This window comes from Bufo bufo, chromosome 8 (assembly GCF_905171765.1).
Source record: "Bufo bufo chromosome 8, aBufBuf1.1, whole genome shotgun sequence".
Classification (NCBI taxonomy): domain Eukaryota; kingdom Metazoa; phylum Chordata; class Amphibia; order Anura; family Bufonidae; genus Bufo; species Bufo bufo.
In genome coordinates, this window is record NC_053396.1 from 1,046,374 (window position 1) to 1,067,187 (window position 20,814).

At 57.6% G+C, this 20,814-nt stretch overlaps 1 protein-coding gene across 4 annotated transcripts in view; it reads right to left on the reverse strand.

The window, feature by feature from the left end:
* The window catches only part of GSN (gelsolin), a 29,154-nt gene extending 21,049 nt beyond the window's left edge, over positions 1 to 8,105 (reverse strand). For 3 of the 4 annotated variants that reach the window (XM_040405619.1, XM_040405618.1, XM_040405621.1), the window contains exons 1-2: positions 3,536 to 3,675; positions 827 to 1,031 (exon numbers count right to left, since the gene is read on the reverse strand). In XM_040405619.1, the coding sequence (XP_040261553.1) occupies positions 827 to 1,031; positions 3,536 to 3,577 (247 nt within the window). In that variant the 5' untranslated portion in view covers positions 3,578 to 3,675. Of the gene's footprint in view, positions 1 to 826; positions 1,032 to 3,535; positions 3,676 to 8,002 lie in introns of those variants that run through there. The other variant, XM_040405620.1, reaches the window with a different exon arrangement.
* Positions 8,106 to 20,814: the final 12,709 nt, after the last annotated feature.

Here is a 20,814-nt window from a genome sequence, read left to right on the forward strand (position 1 = left end):
TCCGCAATACACGGGGGGGCCCTGCACACTCAGCTCCGCAATACACGGGGGGGCCCTGCACACTCAGCTCCGCAATACACGGGGGGGCCCTGCACACTCAGCTCCGCAATACACGGGGGGGCCCTGCACACTCAGCTCCGCAATACACGGGGGGGCCCTGCACACTCAGCTCCGCAATACACGGGGGGGCCCTGCACACTCAGCTCCGCAATACACAGGGGGGCGCTGTACACTGAGCTCTACAATACACAGGGGGGCCCTGCACACTGAGCTCTACAATACACAGGGGGGCCCTGCACACTGAGCTCTACAATACACAGGGGGGCCCTGCACACTGAGCTCTACAATACACAGGGGGGCGCTGTACACTGAGCTCTACAATACACAGGGGGGCGCTGTACACTGAGCTCCACAATACACAGGGGGGCGCTGTACACTGAGCTCTACAATACACAGGGGGGCGCTGTACACTGAGCTCCACAATACACAGGGGGCCCTGCACACTGAGCTCCACAATACACAGGGGGCCCTGCACACTGAGCTCTACAATACACAGGGGGGCCCTGCACACTGAGCTCTACAATACACAGGAGGCCCTGCACACTGAGCTCTACAATACACAGGGGGGCGCTGTACACTGAGCTCCACAATACACAGGGGGGCGCTGTACACCAGCAGGCGGGAGGATTGAGATAATCCGTGATAAGAAAGGATCATGAGATAACTCCGCACAGGAGATTACTACAACCCTCATCATCCACAGTGATGGCCTCTGCAATGTGGACTACACGGTCCAGCTCGTCCGCCACCCGCCGGGGTTACTCACCCAACCAGTAATGGAGGTCGTACTGCAGGTTCCCGGAGCGCTGCTTTATGGTGCACAGGACGATGTAGGCGTCTCCGGTGAAGAAGGACCCGTAATGATTCTGCGGCACGGCCACCAGGTCAAACTTCTCGATCCTCCAGACCTGCAGGCCCGGCTCCCTCCCCGCCTTCTCAAACTCGGGGTGATCGACCACCATCTCTGAAGACTGAAGGACATGACAACGGGTGACGGACCGCAACAAACCCTTCTCTGCCAAGAGCTCTGCTTGCCCTCAGTGACTGACAGCTGAGGCTTTGTTACAATGCATCAGTGCAGACAACCGTCTGTGAGCTCATGGCAGATGGCGCTTCCCTGCACTGGAACATTGCGACAACCCTCAGCAGTATATAGCAATTTACTCATTTTGGCCAATAATCATTATTTTCAACTGGTTTTTATTAAGAAGTTTCAGCAGTTTTTGTGTCTGTTTGCAGCCTGTCCCTCCTGAGTGCCGTCAGCTGAGGGCTCATGTGAAGCCTAATCTCGGATCTCCTGACCTCAGGAGGAGTCGCGGTGGAGGATAATCGTGCGAGGTCTGGAACGATTTCACGAAGAACGCTCGGTCATCGCTGGCGAGATCCCCCTCCCCCCATAGGACGAGGACTGCACCCGTCAGCAGTGAGGGGAGGATGGAGTGTGAAGGGACCGGCACGGGATCGGCGCCTGAACTGTTACCTGCTAGAGGTCACGGCCTCCGCTGAATGAGTCTCAAAAGCTTAAGACCAAATAAAAACATGATAAGAAAATTGCCCTGAAGGTGTCCACAGGCTGTGGGCTTCAGAATGCAGTGAAAGCAAGCAGAGATCTTGAAAATGGTAAGAAATTAGTGTATGAGGAAAGCGCAGCAGTACAAGCTCCAGTGAACCACAGTAACGACACCGCCCCGGGATGTTTTACAGGTCAGGATTGCACTGCGCAAAACATAAAAACCACAAGTATTTTCTGAGCTACGAAACCCACCGCCATTTAACCATTTCAGGACTTGCCTGAGTGCCCCAACTGACTGCACTGACACATGGTAACTGCCCCTCAGCTGTGTGAGCAGGGCGGGGGGGATTGTGGAGGTTTACCTCACAGACCGAGCAAAATAAAGGGGCGCGAGGCACAGCCAGGGGGGCGAGGGGCACGAGGCACAGCCAGGGGGGCGAGGGGCACGAGGCACAGCCAGGGGGGCGAGGGGCACGAGGCACAGCCAGGGGGGCGAGGGGCACGAGGCACAGCCAGGGGGGCGAGGGGCACGAGGCACAGCCAGGGGGGCGAGGGGCACGAGGCACAGCCAGGGGGGCGAGGGGCACGAGGCACAGCCAGGGGGGCGAGGGGCATCTGAACAGTCTCCAGAGGACGCCTGCCTCCTTCATAGTCTGTCCTCCCACAATCCCCTGCTCTGCCCGTCTGGGAGGGGCCTACAGATCTTCATCTTGAGGCTCTTGACTAGAATGCCAGAGCTACAGTAAAGACTGACACACTGGTAGAGGAATGGGGCTCTGAGCACCTTCTCCTGCAGAACCCACTCTGCTGCCGTCCGCTCTATGTCAGTGCCCCCCAGTGTCCCGTCAGAGGGAGCGGCTGCTGATCCATATGGGGAGGGGGGGGGGAATCTGCAGGGATTCCCCGAGATGAGTCACAGGGCGGATTCCGCACGCCTCCGGAGATTCTGAGCCGCATGGGGAGAGCAGTTCATGTTTTTCTAAACCGCAGTGACTCAGTGTCAAAGAAATCCAGACACGAGGGGGGGGGGGGGATGGAGGAGGAGATAGTGTGTGTGTATATATATATATATATATATATGTGCCCCCCCCAGAGTGTTCATGTGATGTGCGCAGAGTCGGGGGGGTCGTGTATATGTATGTGCCCCCCCCCCCCCAGAGTGTTCATGTGATGTGCATAGAGTCGCGGGGGGGGGGGGGGGGGGGGGGGGGGGGTCGTGTATATGTATGTGCCCCCCCAGAGTGATCATGTAATGTGCGCAGAGTCGGGGGGGTCGTGTATATGTATGTGCCCCCCCCCCCCCTAGAGTGATCATGTGATGTGCGCAGAGTCGGGGAGGTCGTGTATATGTATGTGCCCCCCCAGAGTGATCATGTGATGTGCGCAGATTCGGGGGGGGGGGGGGGGGGTCGTGTATATGTATGTGCCCCCCCCCCGGAGTGATCATGTGATGTGCGCAGAGTCGGGGAGGTCGTGTATATGTATGTGCCCCCCCAGAGTGATCATGTGATGTGCGCAGATTCGGGGGGGGGGGGGGGGGGGTCGTGTATATGTATGTGCCCCCCCCCCCCCCCCCCCCGGAGTGATCATGTGATGTGCGCAGAGTCGGGGGGGGGGGGGGGGGGTCGTGTATATGTATGTGCCCCCCCCCCCAGAGTGATCATGTGATGTGCGCAGAGTCGGGGGGGTCGTGTATATGTATGTGCCCCCCCCAGAGTGATCATGTGATGTGCACAGAGGGGGGGGGGGGGGGTCATGTATATGTATGTGCCCCCCCAGAGTGATCATGTGATGTGCACAGAGTCGGAGGTCGTGTATATGTATGTGCCCCCCCCCCCGCCCAGAGTGATCATGTTATGTGCGCAGAGTCGGGGGGGTCGTGTATATGAATGTGCCCCCCCAGAGTGATCATGTGATGTGCGCAGAGTCAGGACAGGACACACATGTAGTAGAAGCACACACCCGTGGTACGCAGCACGCTCCGGATGACTCCGCGTTCCCCATTACTGTGAGTTAGCGGCTGCGCAGTGGTTGGTGCCCGGTCCTGGAGGTGGCGGTCGTGCCGATGGTCCATGCACACACTAACCTGCGAGGAATCCCACCTAACAATGCATGCGGCAAAAACACAAAACACAAGGAGCGGGCGGTCACGGCAGGTTCATGCTGTGTCATCGGGGATGACGGGAGTTGTAGTTTTTGCGGTTTCCACGTTGATTTTACAAGCCCCAATCATCACGGCAGATCAGAGATCTGGGGGGGGGCGACTGCGCTGTGACGATCGTGGCGTGTAAGATGGCGCTGGAGCCGCTGCTGGAGGACGGCGCCATCTTCTTACCATCTCTGCAGTTTGGGATTCCTGAGCGGAGGTTGCTGGCAGCTATAAACGCTTGCTGGCAGTGAATGGGGAGAGACGAAGCCAAACTGGCGCAAACGTCGCTCCAGCAGCCAATCAGGTCGCTGCCCCCGACGAGAGCTGCAATCTGATTAGCTACAGTGTTCTATTCACTGCCAGCAAGCATCTGACCTGGGTTTACAGCTCTTCACGTCACCCCCGAACAGTGCTACTCAACATAAATGAGGATGATGGGAGTTGTGGTCGGGGCGTCCGGTATCTTAGGAACAGACAGACAATTTATAAATGGAGGAAATAGAAACATCCGGTGATTAACACCAGAGGGAAATGCGATTAGCGGGGGGGGGGGGGGGGTGACGAGACGCACAGTAAGGGGCGGCCATCACTCATCACCCCAGCTACATAATCACAAGGACTTAAAGGGCCGGTACAGCCTCCTCCACATGACGCACTAGCATCGGATAATGACAGCAGCTTTCTTATAGACTGTGAGCTCAACAGAGGATTACCTGCACTGATACACTGTGACAAACCATCAGCTGTGAGCAGGACTAGATCAGGATAACTACCAGCCTCTGGAAGGAATGTTCTTATTCACTGACAGCAAGAAGAGACTCAAGAATTGATGCAAAAAGTCTATTAGAAAGTTTCAGAACTCTCCCTTACAGGAGGATGGGGCTTCATTTACATGGGACTGCGCCAGGCTTCATGTTATTATAGAGACAATGATCGGGGGTCAGAGAGGAAATAACGAGGGAGGCGCCATAACTAGAGGTTAGCACAGCCATGCATCGCGAGGAGGCCGGGAGCCGCAGGGCAGGAGAGGAGGAGAGGAGGCCGGGGGCCGGCGCCGCGGGGCAGGAGAGGAGGCCGGGAGCCGCAGGGCAGGAGAGGAGGCCGGGAGCCGCAGGAGAGGAGGCCGGGGGCCTGTGCCGCGGGGCAGGAGAGGAGGCCGGGAGCCGGCGCTGCAGGAGGGGAGGCCGGCGCCGCAGGAGGGGAGGCCCTGCGGTGCCGGCTCCCGGCCTCCTCTCCTGCCCTGTGGCGCCGCAGGGCAGGAGGCCGGGGACACGGAGCGGCGGTTGCAGGAGAGTCGCCCAGTCAGGGTCATCCACACACTGCACTGCCATGGCGGCTGCCCCTCGGTATTTGTCACCGCCCTGAGGCTTCTATTCTGCTTCGTGGTGTTGAGCGAACTTGTGCTTTAAGTTTGGCGTCTAAAGTTCGGGTTATAGAAGAACGGCGTCATGGATTCCGCTACCACGGACCATAACAGAATTTAGAATCCATAACGCGATTCTTCAATAACCCGAACTTTAGACGCCGAACTCAAAGCACAAGTTCGCTCAACACCACTGCTTAGCACAGGAGCGGTCACTGCCTCAGCTCTGCTGCGCGGGGCCTTCACTACAGCAGAATGGAGGCCACGAGAGGAACATGCAAGAAAATATAAGAAAAGAGCGCAGACAGTTCTTGGAGACGGCGTCCAACCGCAGCACAGCCGACAGCAGAACCAACCCCGAGTAATCACACGCATCCCCGGCAGCCGCACCCACAACAAAGAATGGTCATGTGACCAGTCCACGCGGCGCAGCGGGATGCTCTGCTGAACCGCATCAGGGGCCTCATCTTCATCCCCTCCAGGAGAGATCAGTCAATTAGAACTACAACCCTCAGCATTCAGTGACTACAGCAGCCCCCAGCTGAGGTCAGACATGAGTAACAGGATCTCTGCTTGCTGTCAGTCACTGGAAACATTCTTCTTTACATCCGGGGGATGAAACCAAACCAAAAACTAGCTGAGGATTTGTTACAATGTATCCAGTCTCCTCAGTGAGTGAAAGCCTGGAACAGACCGTTAGTTACAATGTATCAGTGCAGCTAGCCGTCTGGAGTGAGGACTGGGCAGACCGACACATTGTAACAATCCCTCCTCAGTGGCCAGGGAAGGATAGGGATGCTCCCATTCACTGATAGCAATCGGAGCTCTTTGCACCACTGACCGGGGACTGCTGCCCTCCGCACAGCGGCAAAAGATGTACCCCCACCCAGGACAGCTGCCCCCCTGTACCCAGCTGCTCCTCGCCCCCTTCCCCCACCTCCTCCCCCCAGTCACGTCGCTGCCCTGCGGTCGTTGCTCCCCACCTCCCAGTCATGTTGCTCCCCACCTCCACCACCCAGTCATGTTGCTCCCCACCTCCACCCCCCAGTCATGTTGCTCCCCACCTCCACCCCTCAGTCGCTGCCCTGCGGTCGTTGCTCCCCACTTCCACCCCCCAGTCACGTTGCTCCCCACCTCCGGACCCCCTTTCCCCACTTGCTCCCCACCTCCGGACCCCCTTTCCCCACTTGCTCCCCACCTCCAGACCCCAGTCACGTTGCTCCCCACCTCCGGACCCCCTTTCCCCACTTGCTCCCCACTTCCACCCCCCAGTCACGTTGCTTCCCACCTCCGGACCCCCTTTCCCCACTTGCTCCCCACCTCCACCCCCCAGTCACGTTGCTCCCCACCTCCGGACCCCCTTTCCCCACTTCCACCCCCCAGTCACGTTGCTCCCCACCTCCGGACCCCCTTTCCCCACTTGCTCCCCACTTCCACCCCCCAGTCACGTTGCTCCCCACCTCCGGACCCCCTTTCCCCACTTCCACCCCCCAGTCACGTTGCTCCCCACCTCCGGACCCCCTTTCCCCACTTGCTCCCCACTTCCACCCCCCAGTCACGTTGCTCCCCACCTCCGGACCCCCTTTCCCCACTTGCTCCCCACCTCCGGACCCCCTTTCCCCACTTGCTCCCCACCTCCACCCCCCAGTCACGTTGCTCCCCACCTCCACCCCCCAGTCATGTTGCTCCCCACCTCCACCCCTCAGTCGCTGCCCTGCGGTCGTTGCTCCCCACTTCCACCCCCCAGTCACGTTGCTCCCCCCTTTCCCCACACCTCCAGACCCCCTTTCCCCACTTGCTCCCCACCTCCGGACCCCCTTTCCCCACTTGCTCCCCACTTCCACCCCCCAGTCACGTTGCTCCCCACCTCCGGACCCCCTTTCCCCACTTGCTCCCCACCTCCGGACCCCCTTTCCCCACTTGCTCCCCACCTCCACCCCCCAGTCACGTTGCTCCCCACCTCCACCCCCCAGTCATGTTGCTCCCCACCTCCACCCCTCAGTCGCTGCCCTGCGGTTGTTGCTCCCCACCTCCACCCCCCAGTCACGTTGCTCCCCACCTCCACCCCCCAGTCACGTTGCTCCCCACCTCCACCCCTCAGTCGCTCCCCTGCGGTCGTTGCTCCCCACTTCCACCCCCCAGTCACGTTGCTCCCCCCTTTCCCCACACCTCCAGACCCCCTTTCCCCACTTGCTCCCCACCTCCGGACCCCCTTTCCCCACTTGCTCCCCACCTCCACCCCCCAGTCATGTTGCTCCCCACCTCCACCCCTCAGTCGCTGCCCTGCGGTCGTTGCTCCCCACTTCCACCCCCCAGTCACGTTGCTCCCCCCTTTCCCCACACCTCCAGACCCCCTTTCCCCACTTGCTCCCCACCTCCGGACCCCCTTTCCCCACTTGCTCCCCACTTCCACCCCCCAGTCACGTTGCTCCCCACCTCCGGACCCCCTTTCCCCACTTGCTCCCCACCTCCGGACCCCCTTTCCCCACTTGCTCCCCACCTCCACCCCCCAGTCACGTTGCTCCCCACCTCCACCCCCCAGTCATGTTGCTCCCCACCTCCACCCCTCAGTCGCTGCCCTGCGGTTGTTGCTCCCCACCTCCACCCCCCAGTCACGTTGCTCCCCACCTCCACCCCCCAGTCACGTTGCTCCCCACCTCCACCCCCCAGTCACGTTGCTCCCCACCTCCACCCCCCAGTCACGTTGCTCCCCTCAGTCGCTGCCCTGCGGTCGTTGCTCCCCATCCGGTCGGCAGCGCACGATGTGACTATATATGGATGCGGCGCTGATGGAGCAGGTTTTAGTGCTAGAAGAAAGTTAGGAGAAGAAGCGGCGGCTCCGGGGTGAGCCTCCCCCAGTCAGGTTAGTGCAGGCTCCGGGGACAGCCGTGCGGTCAGTGCTCCGGGCGCCACTTACCTGACCGGCGACCTCTCTGCACGGAGACCGCGAAGCTTCTGCAGGACGACTGAGCGGGGAGCGGCCACCACCCTGTGCTTATCAGCGGCCCGAGCTCTGCTGCCACCGCCTGGAGGGAGGCGGTACTGCAGCTCGGCATCAGGGACCCCAAAACTCCAGCCATTATCTGGGGGAAAAGGCCAAAATCTCTGTGAAAGCGGCTAAGGGAGCATTCACACCTGGCAGACTTTGTCGCAGAAATCCATGTGCTTCCTGCCAAAGAGCAACAATCGGATTCGCATTCATCGAATTTTCTGCTGTGTGTGAATGCTGGACCTGCCAGGACCCCCGGGGAATCCATAATGTGATTATTTCCAGAGCGCCATACGATATCTATGGTAAAACCAGACCAAAGGGGCGCAAACAAATAGCGCAGACTCATCCGCTATATTTACATCACTGTAGGCGCCCTTCTCTCTCCGGTTTTGCACTTACTTGGGGGTGTTGAAGATGCTTTTAAAAAGTGGTGCTCCAAATCAAGGTACCCTAAAGGGTTAATATCCACGCGTGGCAGAGACATACGCTGACACAAAGCCAGTCTATTACAATGAGTAAAGCGGTTTATACATCTCGGGGGTGGGGGGGTTGCTCCCCTCGGAGGATTAGGCCACGGCCCGGGGGGGGGGGGGTCCCCCTCGGAGGATTAGGCCATTACTTCATTGGCTGAGAAGGAAAAGGAGTTGAAACGAAAAGAGATAACACTTGGCGTCTGCGCAGTGTGCGCCATCTTGTAATGGCGTCTCCCTAACATTAATACTGCCTACGTCATATGTGACACCTGCGCTCTTATAGGCAATAGGTATACATGGGTATCATCTAACTAAGGGTCCATTCGCACATCGCCGGCTCTCATAGGACAAGAATAGGACATTGTGAAGGAAGCCCTCCATCATGAACACTGACTCTTACCACAGACACATGGGGAGGGGCGTGGCTTATGTTGTCACTCCATTGTCTCCCAGGATACTGGGGGAGGAGTTACGTGCGCTGTATAAACGTGATGTGTGTCAATAAAGTTCAGTTCATGGTTTACCCAGACATAGGCCTCGGCTGATGTGTGGGAGGATTTCATGCCTGAGGAGTTCGCCTTACAATCCGGGCAGCAAGAGGGCGACCCGTGATGGTGGGAGCTGACCCGACCGGCACAGACATGGTCTATTTTTTTATGGAACGGAAGTGCGGATCCGCAAATGCGGATGCGGACAGCACATTCCGGCACCATTGAAAATTAATGGGTCCGCACCTGTTCCGCAAAATTGCGGAACAGATGCAGACCCATTTTGCGGACGTGTGAATGGACCCTACGTAATTGGCTTAATCATTCTTCTACAGTCCATGCACCATTTTTGACACATCTGTGGGAGAAGTGTGGGGCCTCTTGCAGCTTCGATCCCCCTTATCTACCCTATTTAGTCATACCCCACCCTTCTGACTTTGTAACGGATCACCTGGCACCCCGACCGGGTACCTCCGTTGATGGATGCTCCTAGTGCTTCCCGAGGACTCCAAGCACTCCACTTGACCCCGTCAGCACTGCAGACCCCACGAACCGCCGCAGCTTGGTTGGGGTCTCGCCGCCTCCTACCCACCCTGGACCTACAACAAGGCTCCAGTGGGTGAACCTCTCATCCTTCAGAGAGCGATGCAGGAACAGCTCTTAAAAGAGCTGAGTGATTATAGCCGGGAGTATACAGCGTATAGCAATCCCCACACATGAGACGAGGCTCTATGCTGAGGGTAAAACTGGAACTCTTTAATGGGGCTACATGTCAGCCCTTTCTACAGGTCTTCCAGCAAGGGACACTGCCCCTGGGGACCTTGTGGAAGACTGAGACGGTTTATACATTAGCCAATCACTTGCATTTACAGTATTGAAACGCTCCCAGCAATTGTACACAACCCCCCCCCCCCCCCCCCGCCTGTGATACAATTAACAAACACAATTAACTTAATCACTCACAGGCAGAAAACACACATTTTCCCCAAAACACAGAAACACCTCAAAACCCCATAATTTATACATCTATGGATATCTCTGATCTGGGCGAATAACATATCCAAAAATCACCCAGATCCGAGCAGGGGTTCCCGAATTCCAGGGAAGTCACATTTACCAGTGGGGAGTCCAGCTCTGGAGAAGAGGATAGTGGAGGGCAGAGGCCGACTGCGCTCTGCCCAGATGCCAGCTCTTCTGCTGGGGTAGCCTGTGGGATGTCCGGCTCTGGAGAAGAGGATAGAGGAGGGCAGAGGCTGACTGCGCTCTGCCCAGATGCCAGCTCTTCTGCTGGGGTAGTCTGTGGGGAGTCAGGCTCTGGAGAAGAGGATAGGGGAGGCCAGAGGCAGACTGCGCTCTGCCCAGATGCCAGCTCTTCTGCTGGGGTAGCCTGTGGGGAGTCAGGCTCTGGATAAGAGGATAGGGGAGGGCAGAGGCCGACTGCGCTCTGCCCAGATGCCAGCTCTTCTGCTGGGGTAGCCTGTGGAAAGTCCGGCTCTGGAGAAGAGGATAGAGGAGGGCAGAGGCCGACTGCGCTCTGCCCAGATGCCAGCTCTTCTGCTGGGGTAGCCTGTGGGATGTCCGGCTCTGGAGAAGAGGATAGAGGAGGGCAGAGGCCGACTGCGCTCTGCCCAGATGCCAGCTCTTCTGCTGGGGTAGTCTGTGTGGAGTCAGGCTCTGGAGAAGAGGATAGTGGAGGGCAGAGGCCGACTGCGCTCTGCCCAGATGCCAGCTCTTCCGCTGGGGTAGCCTGTGGGAAGTCCGGCTCTGGAGAAGAGGATAGTGGAGGGCAGAGGCTGACTGCGCTCTGCCCAGATGCCAGCTCTTCTGCTGGGGTAGTCTGTGGGGAGTCAGCCTCTGGAGAAGAGGATAGTGGAGGGCAGAGGCCGACTGCGCTCTGCCCAGATGCCAGCTCTTCCGCGGGGGTAGCCAGTGGGGAGTCAGGCTCTGGAGAAGAGGATAGTGGAGGGCAGAGGCTGACTGCGCTCTGCCCAGATGCCAGCTCTTCTGCTGGGGAAGTCTGTGGGAAGTCCGGCTCTGGAGAAGAGGATAGGGGAGGGCAGAGGCTGACTGCGCTCTGCCCAGATGCCAGCTCTTCTGCTGGGGTAGTCTGTGTGGAGTCAGGCTCTGGAGAAGAGGATAGGGGAGGGCAGAGGCTGACTGCGCTCTGCCCAGATGCCAGCTCTTCTGCTGGGGTAGTCTGTGGGATGTCCGGCTCTGGAGAAGAGGATAGGGGAGGGCAGAGGCTGACTGCGCTCTGCCCAGATGCCAGCGCTTCTGCTGGGGTAGCCTGTGGGGAGTCAGGCTCTGGAGAAGAGGATAGGGGAGGGCAGAGGCCGACTGCGCTCTGCCCAGATGCCAGCTCTTCTGCTGGGGTAGCCTGTGGGATGTCCGGCTCTGGAGAAGAGGATAGGGGAGGGCAGAGGCCGACTGCGCTCTGCCCAGATGCCAGCTCTTCTGCTGGGGAAGTCTGTGGGAAGTCAGGCTCTGGAGAAGAGGATAGAGGAGGGCAGAGGCCGACTGCTCACTGCCCAGATGCCAGCTCTTCTGCTGGGGTAGCCAGTGGGGAGTCAGGCTCTGGAGAAGAGGATAGGGGAGGGCAGAGGCCGACTGCGCTCTGCCCAGATGCCAGCTCTTCTGCTGGGGTAGTCTGTGGGAAGTCAGGCTCTGGAGAAGAGGATAGGGGAGGGCAGAGGCTGACTGCGCTCTGCCCAGATGCCAGCTCTGCCGCTGGGGTAGCCTGTGGGGAGTCAGGCTCTGGATAAGAGGATAGGGGAGGGCAGAGGCCGACTGCGCTCTGCCCAGATGCCAGCTCTTCTGCTGGGGTAGTCTGTGGGGAGTCAGGCTCTGGAGAAGAGGATAGGGGAGGGCAGAGGCCGACTGCGCTCTGCCCAGATGCCAGCTCTTCCGCTGGGGTAGTCTGTGGGAAGTCAGGCTCTGGACAAGAGGATAGAGGAGGGCAGAGGCCGACTGCGCTCTGCCCAGATGCCAGCTCTTCTGCTGGGGTAGCCTGTGGGAAGTCAGGCTCTGGAGAAAAGGATAGGGGAGGGCAGAGGCTGACTGCGCTCTGCCCAGATGCCAGCTCTTCCGCTGGGGTAGCCTGTGGGGAGTCAGGCTCTGGAGAAGAGGATAGTGGAGGGCAGAGGCTGACTGCGCTCTGCCCAGATGCCAGCTCTTCTGCTGGGGTAGCCTGTGGGAAGTCCGGCTCTGGAGAAGAGGATAGAGGAGGGCAGAGGCCGACTGCGCTCTGCCCAGATGCCAGCTCTTCTGCTGGGGTAGCCTGTGGGATGTCCGGCTCTGGAGAAGAGGATAGAGGAGGGCAGAGGCAGACTGCGCTCTGCCCAGATGCCAGCTCTTCTGCTGGGGTAGCCTGTGGAAAGTCCGGCTCTGGAGAAGAGGATAGAGGAGGGCAGAGGCCGACTGCGCTCTGCCCAGATGCCAGCTCTTCTGCTGGGGTAGCCTGTGGGATGTCCGGCTCTGGAGAAGAGGATAGAGGAGGGCAGAGGCCGACTGCGCTCTGCCCAGATGCCAGCTCTTCTGCTGGGGTAGTCTGTGTGGAGTCAGGCTCTGGAGAAGAGGATAGTGGAGGGCAGAGGCCGACTGCGCTCTGCCCAGATGCCAGCTCTTCCGCTGGGGTAGCCTGTGGGAAGTCCGGCTCTGGAGAAGAGGATAGTGGAGGGCAGAGGCTGACTGCGCTCTGCCCAGATGCCAGCTCTTCTGCTGGGGTAGTCTGTGGGGAGTCAGCCTCTGGAGAAGAGGATAGTGGAGGGCAGAGGCCGACTGCGCTCTGCCCAGATGCCAGCTCTTCCGCGGGGGTAGCCAGTGGGGAGTCAGGCTCTGGAGAAGAGGATAGTGGAGGGCAGAGGCTGACTGCGCTCTGCCCAGATGCCAGCTCTTCTGCTGGCGAAGTCTGTGGGAAGTCCGGCTCTGGAGAAGAGGATAGTGGAGGGCAGAGGCTGACTGCGCTCTGCCCAGATGCCAGCTCTTCTGCTGGGGTAGCCTGTGGGGAGTCAGGCTCTGGAGAAGAGGATAGGGGAGGGCAGAGGCTGACTGCGCTCTGCCCAGATGCCAGCTCTTCTGCTGGGGTAGTCTGTGGGATGTCCGGCTCTGGAGAAGAGGATAGGGGAGGGCAGAGGCTGACTGCGCTCTGCCCAGATGCCAGCTCTTCTGCTGGGGTAGCCTGTGGGAAGTCAGGCTCTGGAGAAGAGGATAGGGGAGGGCAGAGGCTGACTGCGCTCTGCCCAGATGCCAGCGCTTCTGCTGGGGTAGCCTGTGGGGAGTCAGGCTCTGGAGAAGAGGATAGGGGAGGGCAGAGGCCGACTGCGCTCTGCCCAGATGCCAGCTCTTCTGCTGGGGTAGCCTGTGGGATGTCCGGCTCTGGAGAAGAGGATAGGGGAGGGCAGAGGCCGACTGCGCTCTGCCCAGATGCCAGCTCTTCTGCTGGGGAAGTCTGTGGGAAGTCAGGCTCTGGAGAAGAGGATAGAGGAGGGCAGAGGCCGACTGCTCACTGCCCAGATGCCAGCTCTTCTGCTGGGGTAGCCAGTGGGGAGTCAGGCTCTGGAGAAGAGGATAGGGGAGGGCAGAGGCCGACTGCGCTCTGCCCAGATGCCAGCTCTTCTGCTGGGGTAGTCTGTGGGAAGTCAGGCTCTGGAGAAGAGGATAGGGGAGGGCAGAGGCTGACTGCGCTCTGCCCAGATGCCAGCTCTGCCGCTGGGGTAGCCTGTGGGGAGTCAGGCTCTGGATAAGAGGATAGGGGAGGGCAGAGGCCGACTGCGCTCTGCCCAGATGCCAGCTCTTCTGCTGGGGTAGTCTGTGGGGAGTCAGGCTCTGGAGAAGAGGATAGGGGAGGGCAGAGGCCGACTGCGCTCTGCCCAGATGCCAGCTCTTCCGCTGGGGTAGTCTGTGGGAAGTCAGGCTCTGGACAAGAGGATAGAGGAGGGCAGAGGCCGACTGCGCTCTGCCCAGATGCCAGCTCTTCTGCTGGGGTAGCCTGTGGGAAGTCAGGCTCTGGAGAAAAGGATAGGGGAGGGCAGAGGCTGACTGCGCTCTGCCCAGATGCCAGCTCTTCCGCTGGGGTAGCCTGTGGGGAGTCAGGCTCTGGATAAGAGGATAGGGGAGGGCAGAGGCCGACTGCGCTCTGCCCAGATGCCAGCTCTTCTGCTGGGGTAGTCTGTGGGGAGTCAGGCTCTGGAGAAGAGGATAGTGGAGGGCAGAGGCTGACTGCGCTCTGCCCAGATGCCAGCTCTTCCGCTGGGGTAGCCTGTGTGGAGTCAGGCTCTGGAGAAGAGGATAGGGGAGGGCAGAGGCCGACTGCTCACTGCCCAGATGCCAGCTCTTCCGCTGGGGTAGCCTGTGGGAAGTCCGGCTCTGGAGAAGAGGATAGAGGAGGGCAGAGGCCGACTGCTCTCTGCCCAGATGCCAGCTCTTCTGCTGGGGTAGCCTGTGGGAGTCAGGCTCTGGAGAAGAGGATAGGGGAGGGCAGAGGCTGACTGCGCTCTGCCCAGATGCCAGCTCTTCCGCTGGGGTAGCCTGTGTGGAGTCAGGCTCTGGAGAAGAGGATAGGGGAGGGCAGAGGCAGACTGCTCTCTGCCCAGATGCCAGCTCTTCCGCTGGGGTAGCCTGTGGGAGTCAGGCTCTGGAGAAGAGGATAGTGGAGGGCAGAGGCTGACTGCGCTCTGCCCAGATGCCAGCTCTTCTGCTGGGGTAGTCTGTGGGGAGTCAGGCTCTGGAGAAGAGGATAGTGGAGGGCAGAGGCTGACTGCGCTCTGCCCAGATGCCAGCTCTTCTGCTCGGGTAGTCTGTGGGGAGTCAGGCTCTGGAGAAGAGGATAGAGGAGGGCAGAGGCCGACTACGCTCTGCCCAGATGCCAGCTCTGCCGCTGGGGTAGCCTGTGGGATGTCAGGCTCTGGATAAGAGGATAGGGGAGGGCAGAGGCCGACTGCGCTCTGCCCAGATGCCAGCTCTGCCGCTGGGGTAGCCTGTGGGGAGTCAGGCTCTGGATAAGAGGATAGGGGAGGGCAGAGGCCGACTGCGCTCTGCCCAGATGCCAGCTCTGCCGCTGGGGTAGTCTGTGGGGAGTCAGGCTCTGGATAAGAGGATAGGGGAGGGCAGAGGCCGACTGCGCTCTGCCCAGATGCCAGCTCTTCTGCTGGGGTAGTCTGTGGGGAGTCAGGCTCTGGATAAGAGGATAGGGGAGGGCAGAGGCCGACTGTGCTCTGCCCAGATGCCAGCTCTTCCGCTGGGGTAGCCTGTGGGGAGTCAGCCTCTGGAGAAGAGGATAGAGGAGGGCAGAGGCTGACTGCGCTCTGCCCAGATGCCAGCTCTTCCGCTGGGGTAGCCTGTGGGGAGTCAGGCTCTGGAGAAGAGGATAGGGGAGGGCAGAGGCCGACTGCGCTCTGCCCAGATGCCAGCTCTTCTGCTGGGGTAGCCTGTGGGAAGTCAGGCTCTGGAGAAGAGGATAGGGGAGGGCAGAGGCTGACTGCGCTCTGCCCAGATGCCAGCTCTTCCGCTGGGGTAGCCTGTGGGGAGTCAGGCTCTGGAGAAGAGGATAGGGGAGGGCAGAGGCCGACTGCGCTCTGCCCAGGTGCCAGCTCTTCTGCTGGGGTAGCCTGTGGGGAGTCAGGCTCTGGATAAGAGGATAGGGGAGGCCAGAGGCCGACTGCGCTCTGCCCAGGTGCCAGCTCTTCTGCTGGGGTAGTCTGTGGGGAGTCTGGCTCTGGAGAAGAGGATAGAGGAGGGCAGAGGCCGACTGCGCTCTGCCCAGATGCCAGCTCTTCCGCTGGGGTAGCCTGTGGGGAGTCAGGCTCTGGATAAGAGGATAGGGGAGGGCAGAGGCTGACTGTGCTCTGCCCAGATGCCAGCTCTTCCGCTGGGGTAGCCTGTGGGGAGTCAGGCTCTGGATAAGAGGATAGGGGAGGGCAGAGGCCGACTGCGCTCTGCCCAGATGCCAGCTCTTCTGCTGGGGTAGTCTGTGGGGAGTCAGCCTCTGGAGAAGAGGATAGGGGAGGGCAGAGGCCGACTGCGCTCTGCCCAGATGCCAGCTCTTCTGCTGGGGTAGCCTGTGGGATGTCAGGCTCTGGAGAAGAGGATAGGGGAGGGCAGAGGCCGACTGCGCTCTGCCCAGATGCCAGCTCTTCCGCTGGGGTAGCCTGTGGGGAGTCAGGCTCTGGATAAGAGGATAGGGGAGGGCAGAGGCCGACTGCGCTCTGCCCAGATGCCAGCTCTTCTGCTGGGGTAGTCTGTGGGGAGTCAGGCTTTATGGCCTTAAGTTCTCCTGCAAAATGTCTTGATAAAATTTGGAATTCATTTTTCCTTCGATGATAGCAATCCGTCCAGGCCCTGACGCAGCAAAGCAGCCCCAAACCATGATGCCCCCTCCACCATACTTTACAGTTGGGATGAGGTTTTGATGTTGGTGTGCTGCGCCTCTTTTTCTCCACACATAGTTTTGTGTGTTTCTTCCAAACAACTCCACTTTGGTTTCATCTGTCCACGGAATATTTCGCCAGTACTGCTGTGGAACATCCAGGTGCTTCTTGTGCAAACTGTAAACGTGCAGCAATGTTTTTTTTGGAGAGCAGTGGTTTCCTCTGTGGTGTCCTCCCATGAAATCCATTCTTGTTTAGTGTTTTACGTATCGTAGATTCGCTAACAGGGATGTTAGCATATGCCAGAGACTTCTGTAAGTCTTTAGCTGACACTCTAGGATTCTTCTTCACCCCATTGAGCAGTCTGCGCTCTTGCAGTCATCTTTACAGGACGGCCACTCCTACGGAGAGTAGCAGCAGTGCTGAACGTCCTCCATTTATAGACAATTTGTCTTACCGTGGACTGATGAACAGCAAGGCTTTTGGAGATACTTTTATAACCCTTTCCAGCTTTATGCAAGTCAACAATTCTTAATCGTAGGTCTTCTGAGAGCTCTTTTGTGCGAGGCATCATTCACATCAGGCAATGCTTCTTGTGAAAAGCAAACCCAGAACTGGTGTGTGTTTTTTATAGGGCAGCTGTAACCAACACCTCCAATCTCATCTCATTGATTGGACTCCAGTTGGCTGACACCTCACTCCAATTAGCTCTTGGAGATGTCATTAGTCTAGGGGTTCACATACTTTCTCCACCTGCACTGTGAGTGTTTACATGGTGTGTTCAATAAAAACATGGTAACATTTAACTCTTTGTGTGTTATTAGGTTAAGCCGACTGTGATTGTCTATTGTTGTGACTTAGATGAAGATCAGATCACATTTTATGACCAATTTGTGCAGAAATCCATATCATTCCAAAGGGTTCACATACTTTTTCTTGCAACTGTATATAAGTATATCACACCCCTCTGTGTATCACACCTATCGATAGCACACCTGTACCAGTCCTTAATAGGACTCTTGTGGCCCTATTAGCCAGCGTTTGGTGTCCCTAACCTCCTGTCCTGCTCCACACGGCAACCTCTCCCTACACTGGCAAAACACTGAATGTAAAATGTCGGCCAGATCGGGTTTATTTATAAGGTAGGGGGTGTGTCCATGTGCTGGAACGTCTCAATTGGCTGTCCTGTACCACCTGATGGATGTATAATGGGTCAAAGTTCTTCACAATGTAAAAGAATATGGCGGGCGCGAATATTGCCATATGTTCGCATGGTCGGCGAATTGCGAACACGCAAAGTTCACCGCGAAACGACCGCTGGGCGAACCGCAAGGCCATCTCTAGTTGTTACTAGGCCTCAGGGAGACGCTTGTTTCTTCATCTGGGAAGGAATGGGTTGTCTCAGCCCTGACATTATCCATAGGGCTCTTTGGGGTCTCCAGGGTATGGGCATTCCTACCATCTAGGGGTGCCCATATGGTTAGGAGTCAGGGCCAGGAGTAGGGTTCTCTAGGAGTGACCTTTTTCTTTCCCTAGCGTTGAGGCCTAGTGGCTTTCCTTTTCCCCCCTGGTTGTTAGTGTGGTGTTTCTTCCTATACCTCATCTGTGACACTTATAGGGATTAAGGCATGTCTTACCATTAGGGGTATACCTTACTGAAAAGAGGGCTACCAGCAGGTACTCTGTTCATAGCATTCAGTGCTCCTTACCCTACCGCTGCTTTGTGGATGGTACGAAGCATGTAAGGCCTGTCCTACACCCAAAACCTTCATCATCTTCTGCATCACTTCACCTGTGAAGTGAACACCTCTGTCACTTTCAATGGTCTCAGGTACCCCATACCTGCACACAACTTCGGCCATGATCTTCTTTGGGTATGCTTCTGGCCATCCTGAAAACAAGTCATCACACATCAATACATACTCATACATGCCCACCTTGGGTAGTTGAAGGTAGTCTGGAAGCTTTGAAACAGATACAAAGGGCAAGACGTGTGTTTCTGGGTTACCTTGACCACCTCGCCCACGTTGTTCTGGGCACAAATCATACATCCTTGGTATATCTGACTGCTACAGTGCTGAACCCTGGGGCGCACCATGCGCTATGTACTGAATAGCAGTCTTCTGACTGGTGCGTCACCCCATGGGCTGCCTGTGCCATCGTGAGGTAGAGGGACCTGGAAGGGCAGAGCTTCCCTTGGAACTGTATTAGGCCCTCCTCATTCGCAGTCCCCCTTTTCCATCCACCGGTCCCTTTCCTCCTTCCCCGCCTGGTTCTGTAAGGTCTTAAGAACTTCCAGCGACACAGGAGGAGTTATTTCAGGGACCTGAGCCGTGGCCACAAAGGCAGGGGTCTGCCTAGGCAATTTGGCAGCCATTTTTGCCGTCTGATCTGCCGTGGCTTTTCCCTCTGCCTCCTCTGAGTCTGTTTTACAGTGACCTTTGTTGTTATCACCGCCACTCAAGTTAGCGACACGAGGGCTTCCATCAGAGACCTCACTGCTTCCCCATGGGTTTACCTGAAGCGGTCAGGAAGTCTCTGGCTTTCCATATGGGCCCATAGTCATTGGCCATCCCAAAAGGCACACCTGGAATCCGTGTAAATGTTGTTGCTGTTTTTCCCTCTGCATATCTGCAGGCCATCTCCAGAGTCTTTAGCTCAGCTTCTTGAGCAGACGTGGTGAGGACTATGCTTTTGTACAGTGTTCAGTCACCACTGCCCAACCTGTGTAGTACCTGCCGTCCTGGCCATACCTCGTTTCATCCACAAAGAGCCCATGATCTGGATTACCTAATGGCTGGTTCACCACATCCCGCTGTCTCTTGTGACATCTGCAAACAGTCGTGAGCCTCGTCCTCTGGATCTGGAAGGTTAAGTGCCCTAACTCTTCCCTCCCCCCTCGTTCCAGAGGTAACAGGGTGTCTGGAGTCCAAGTATTTCACCTTTTGGACAATAACATTGTCAGGCGACAAAAAGGAACACTGCTTTCTCAAATAGCGGGCAACAAAAAGATTTTGGGTTGTACTTTCATGAGGATAGAAGTAATATCACAGTCACTTTGTGGTTCAGGACTATCCCAGAGCTTTCATCACACACGGCTTGTACAACGACTACAGCTCTGATGCAGGAAGGGGCCCCTCTGGCCACGGGGCCAAGTCTGGCTGAGTAATGTGCCACAGGGCGTTGTTGCTGGCCATGCAGTTGGGTGAGGACAGCTGGGGCATGGCCATTCACTTCTGTACAATACAATCTAAATGTGATAATCTGATAGGCCCAGTGCGGGGGGGGGGGGGGGGGGGGCACAGAATTGCCAGGTTTGGGCATAAAAGGCATCTACCACCTCATCTGTGGGGTGGAAGATACTAAAGGACAAACAATCATAAAAAGGCTGCATCAAACTTGCGTAAAAAGGTCTGCGATAAGAAACAGGGCTCAAACATGTCCTCAGTGCATTCATGTTTCTGGGCAAAGGGATGTCCTCCACAGCCTTCTTACGTTCAGGGGTCAGATGTTTCACCCCAGGAAGGCAGCAGTAATGCAACTTTTCTTCACTTGCAGCCATGATCAGCTAAAAAAGGGGCAGGAGTGACATGGCCGCAGTACACCTACTGGGCGAGTTCTGGGCCCCCTGCGGCAGCACCCCCCAGGTGTCCTCTTTACCCTCGTGTGTGAAGGCAACCAACTACCTACTGTCTGGATGAAGTGGTGCTGAAAAGAGAACGTCAAATCAATCACAGTGGAGGGGGTCTACTCTTCTCATTTTTCTTTTTCACAGGGTACAAAAGGTGTTAGAAGGGGATATAAACTCCCTTTTTTCCCCCAAAAGTCTCGGACTGTTAGAGATATGGCCTCTGACTGTGCCATACTCAAGAGATACTTCCTGGGAAGTGGAGCATCAGTTTTCATCTCCACTTCCACAGGAGGGACTGTGGATCCAGGAGCCCACAGATGTCCCGACATTCCCGCAAGCAGGGCTCCCGTCTCATCTTCTGGGAGTACTGACACAAACATGGACTGATGGCCAACAAAGTTCCTGGTCCTCGAGGGCACCTGTAAGCTTCACAGTGCCGTCCTCCTGATAGGAGATGCCGGCCTGTACTTCTGCAAGCAGGAGGCAACAAGGGGCGTTATCACTTCTTGGTTTAGGGCAGATCTAATAGGGATGGGTTCCGTTAAGAGGGAGTGCACCACTTTCCCATCCACTTCTACCCAAAGACTGGTGTCTTGGCTGCTCGAGTATCAATAAAAAACGGGACTACTTCTGTATCACCCAGAGTGAGGGACATCATTGGGGCTAAAATGTTTAAAAGCACAGCCGATACTGGATTGCCTTGTTTCCTGATCTTGGTCTAACTTTTCCCCCTCACCTGTCTTTGTGTCATCCGGGCCTGGTCCGGGCCTGGTCAACACAG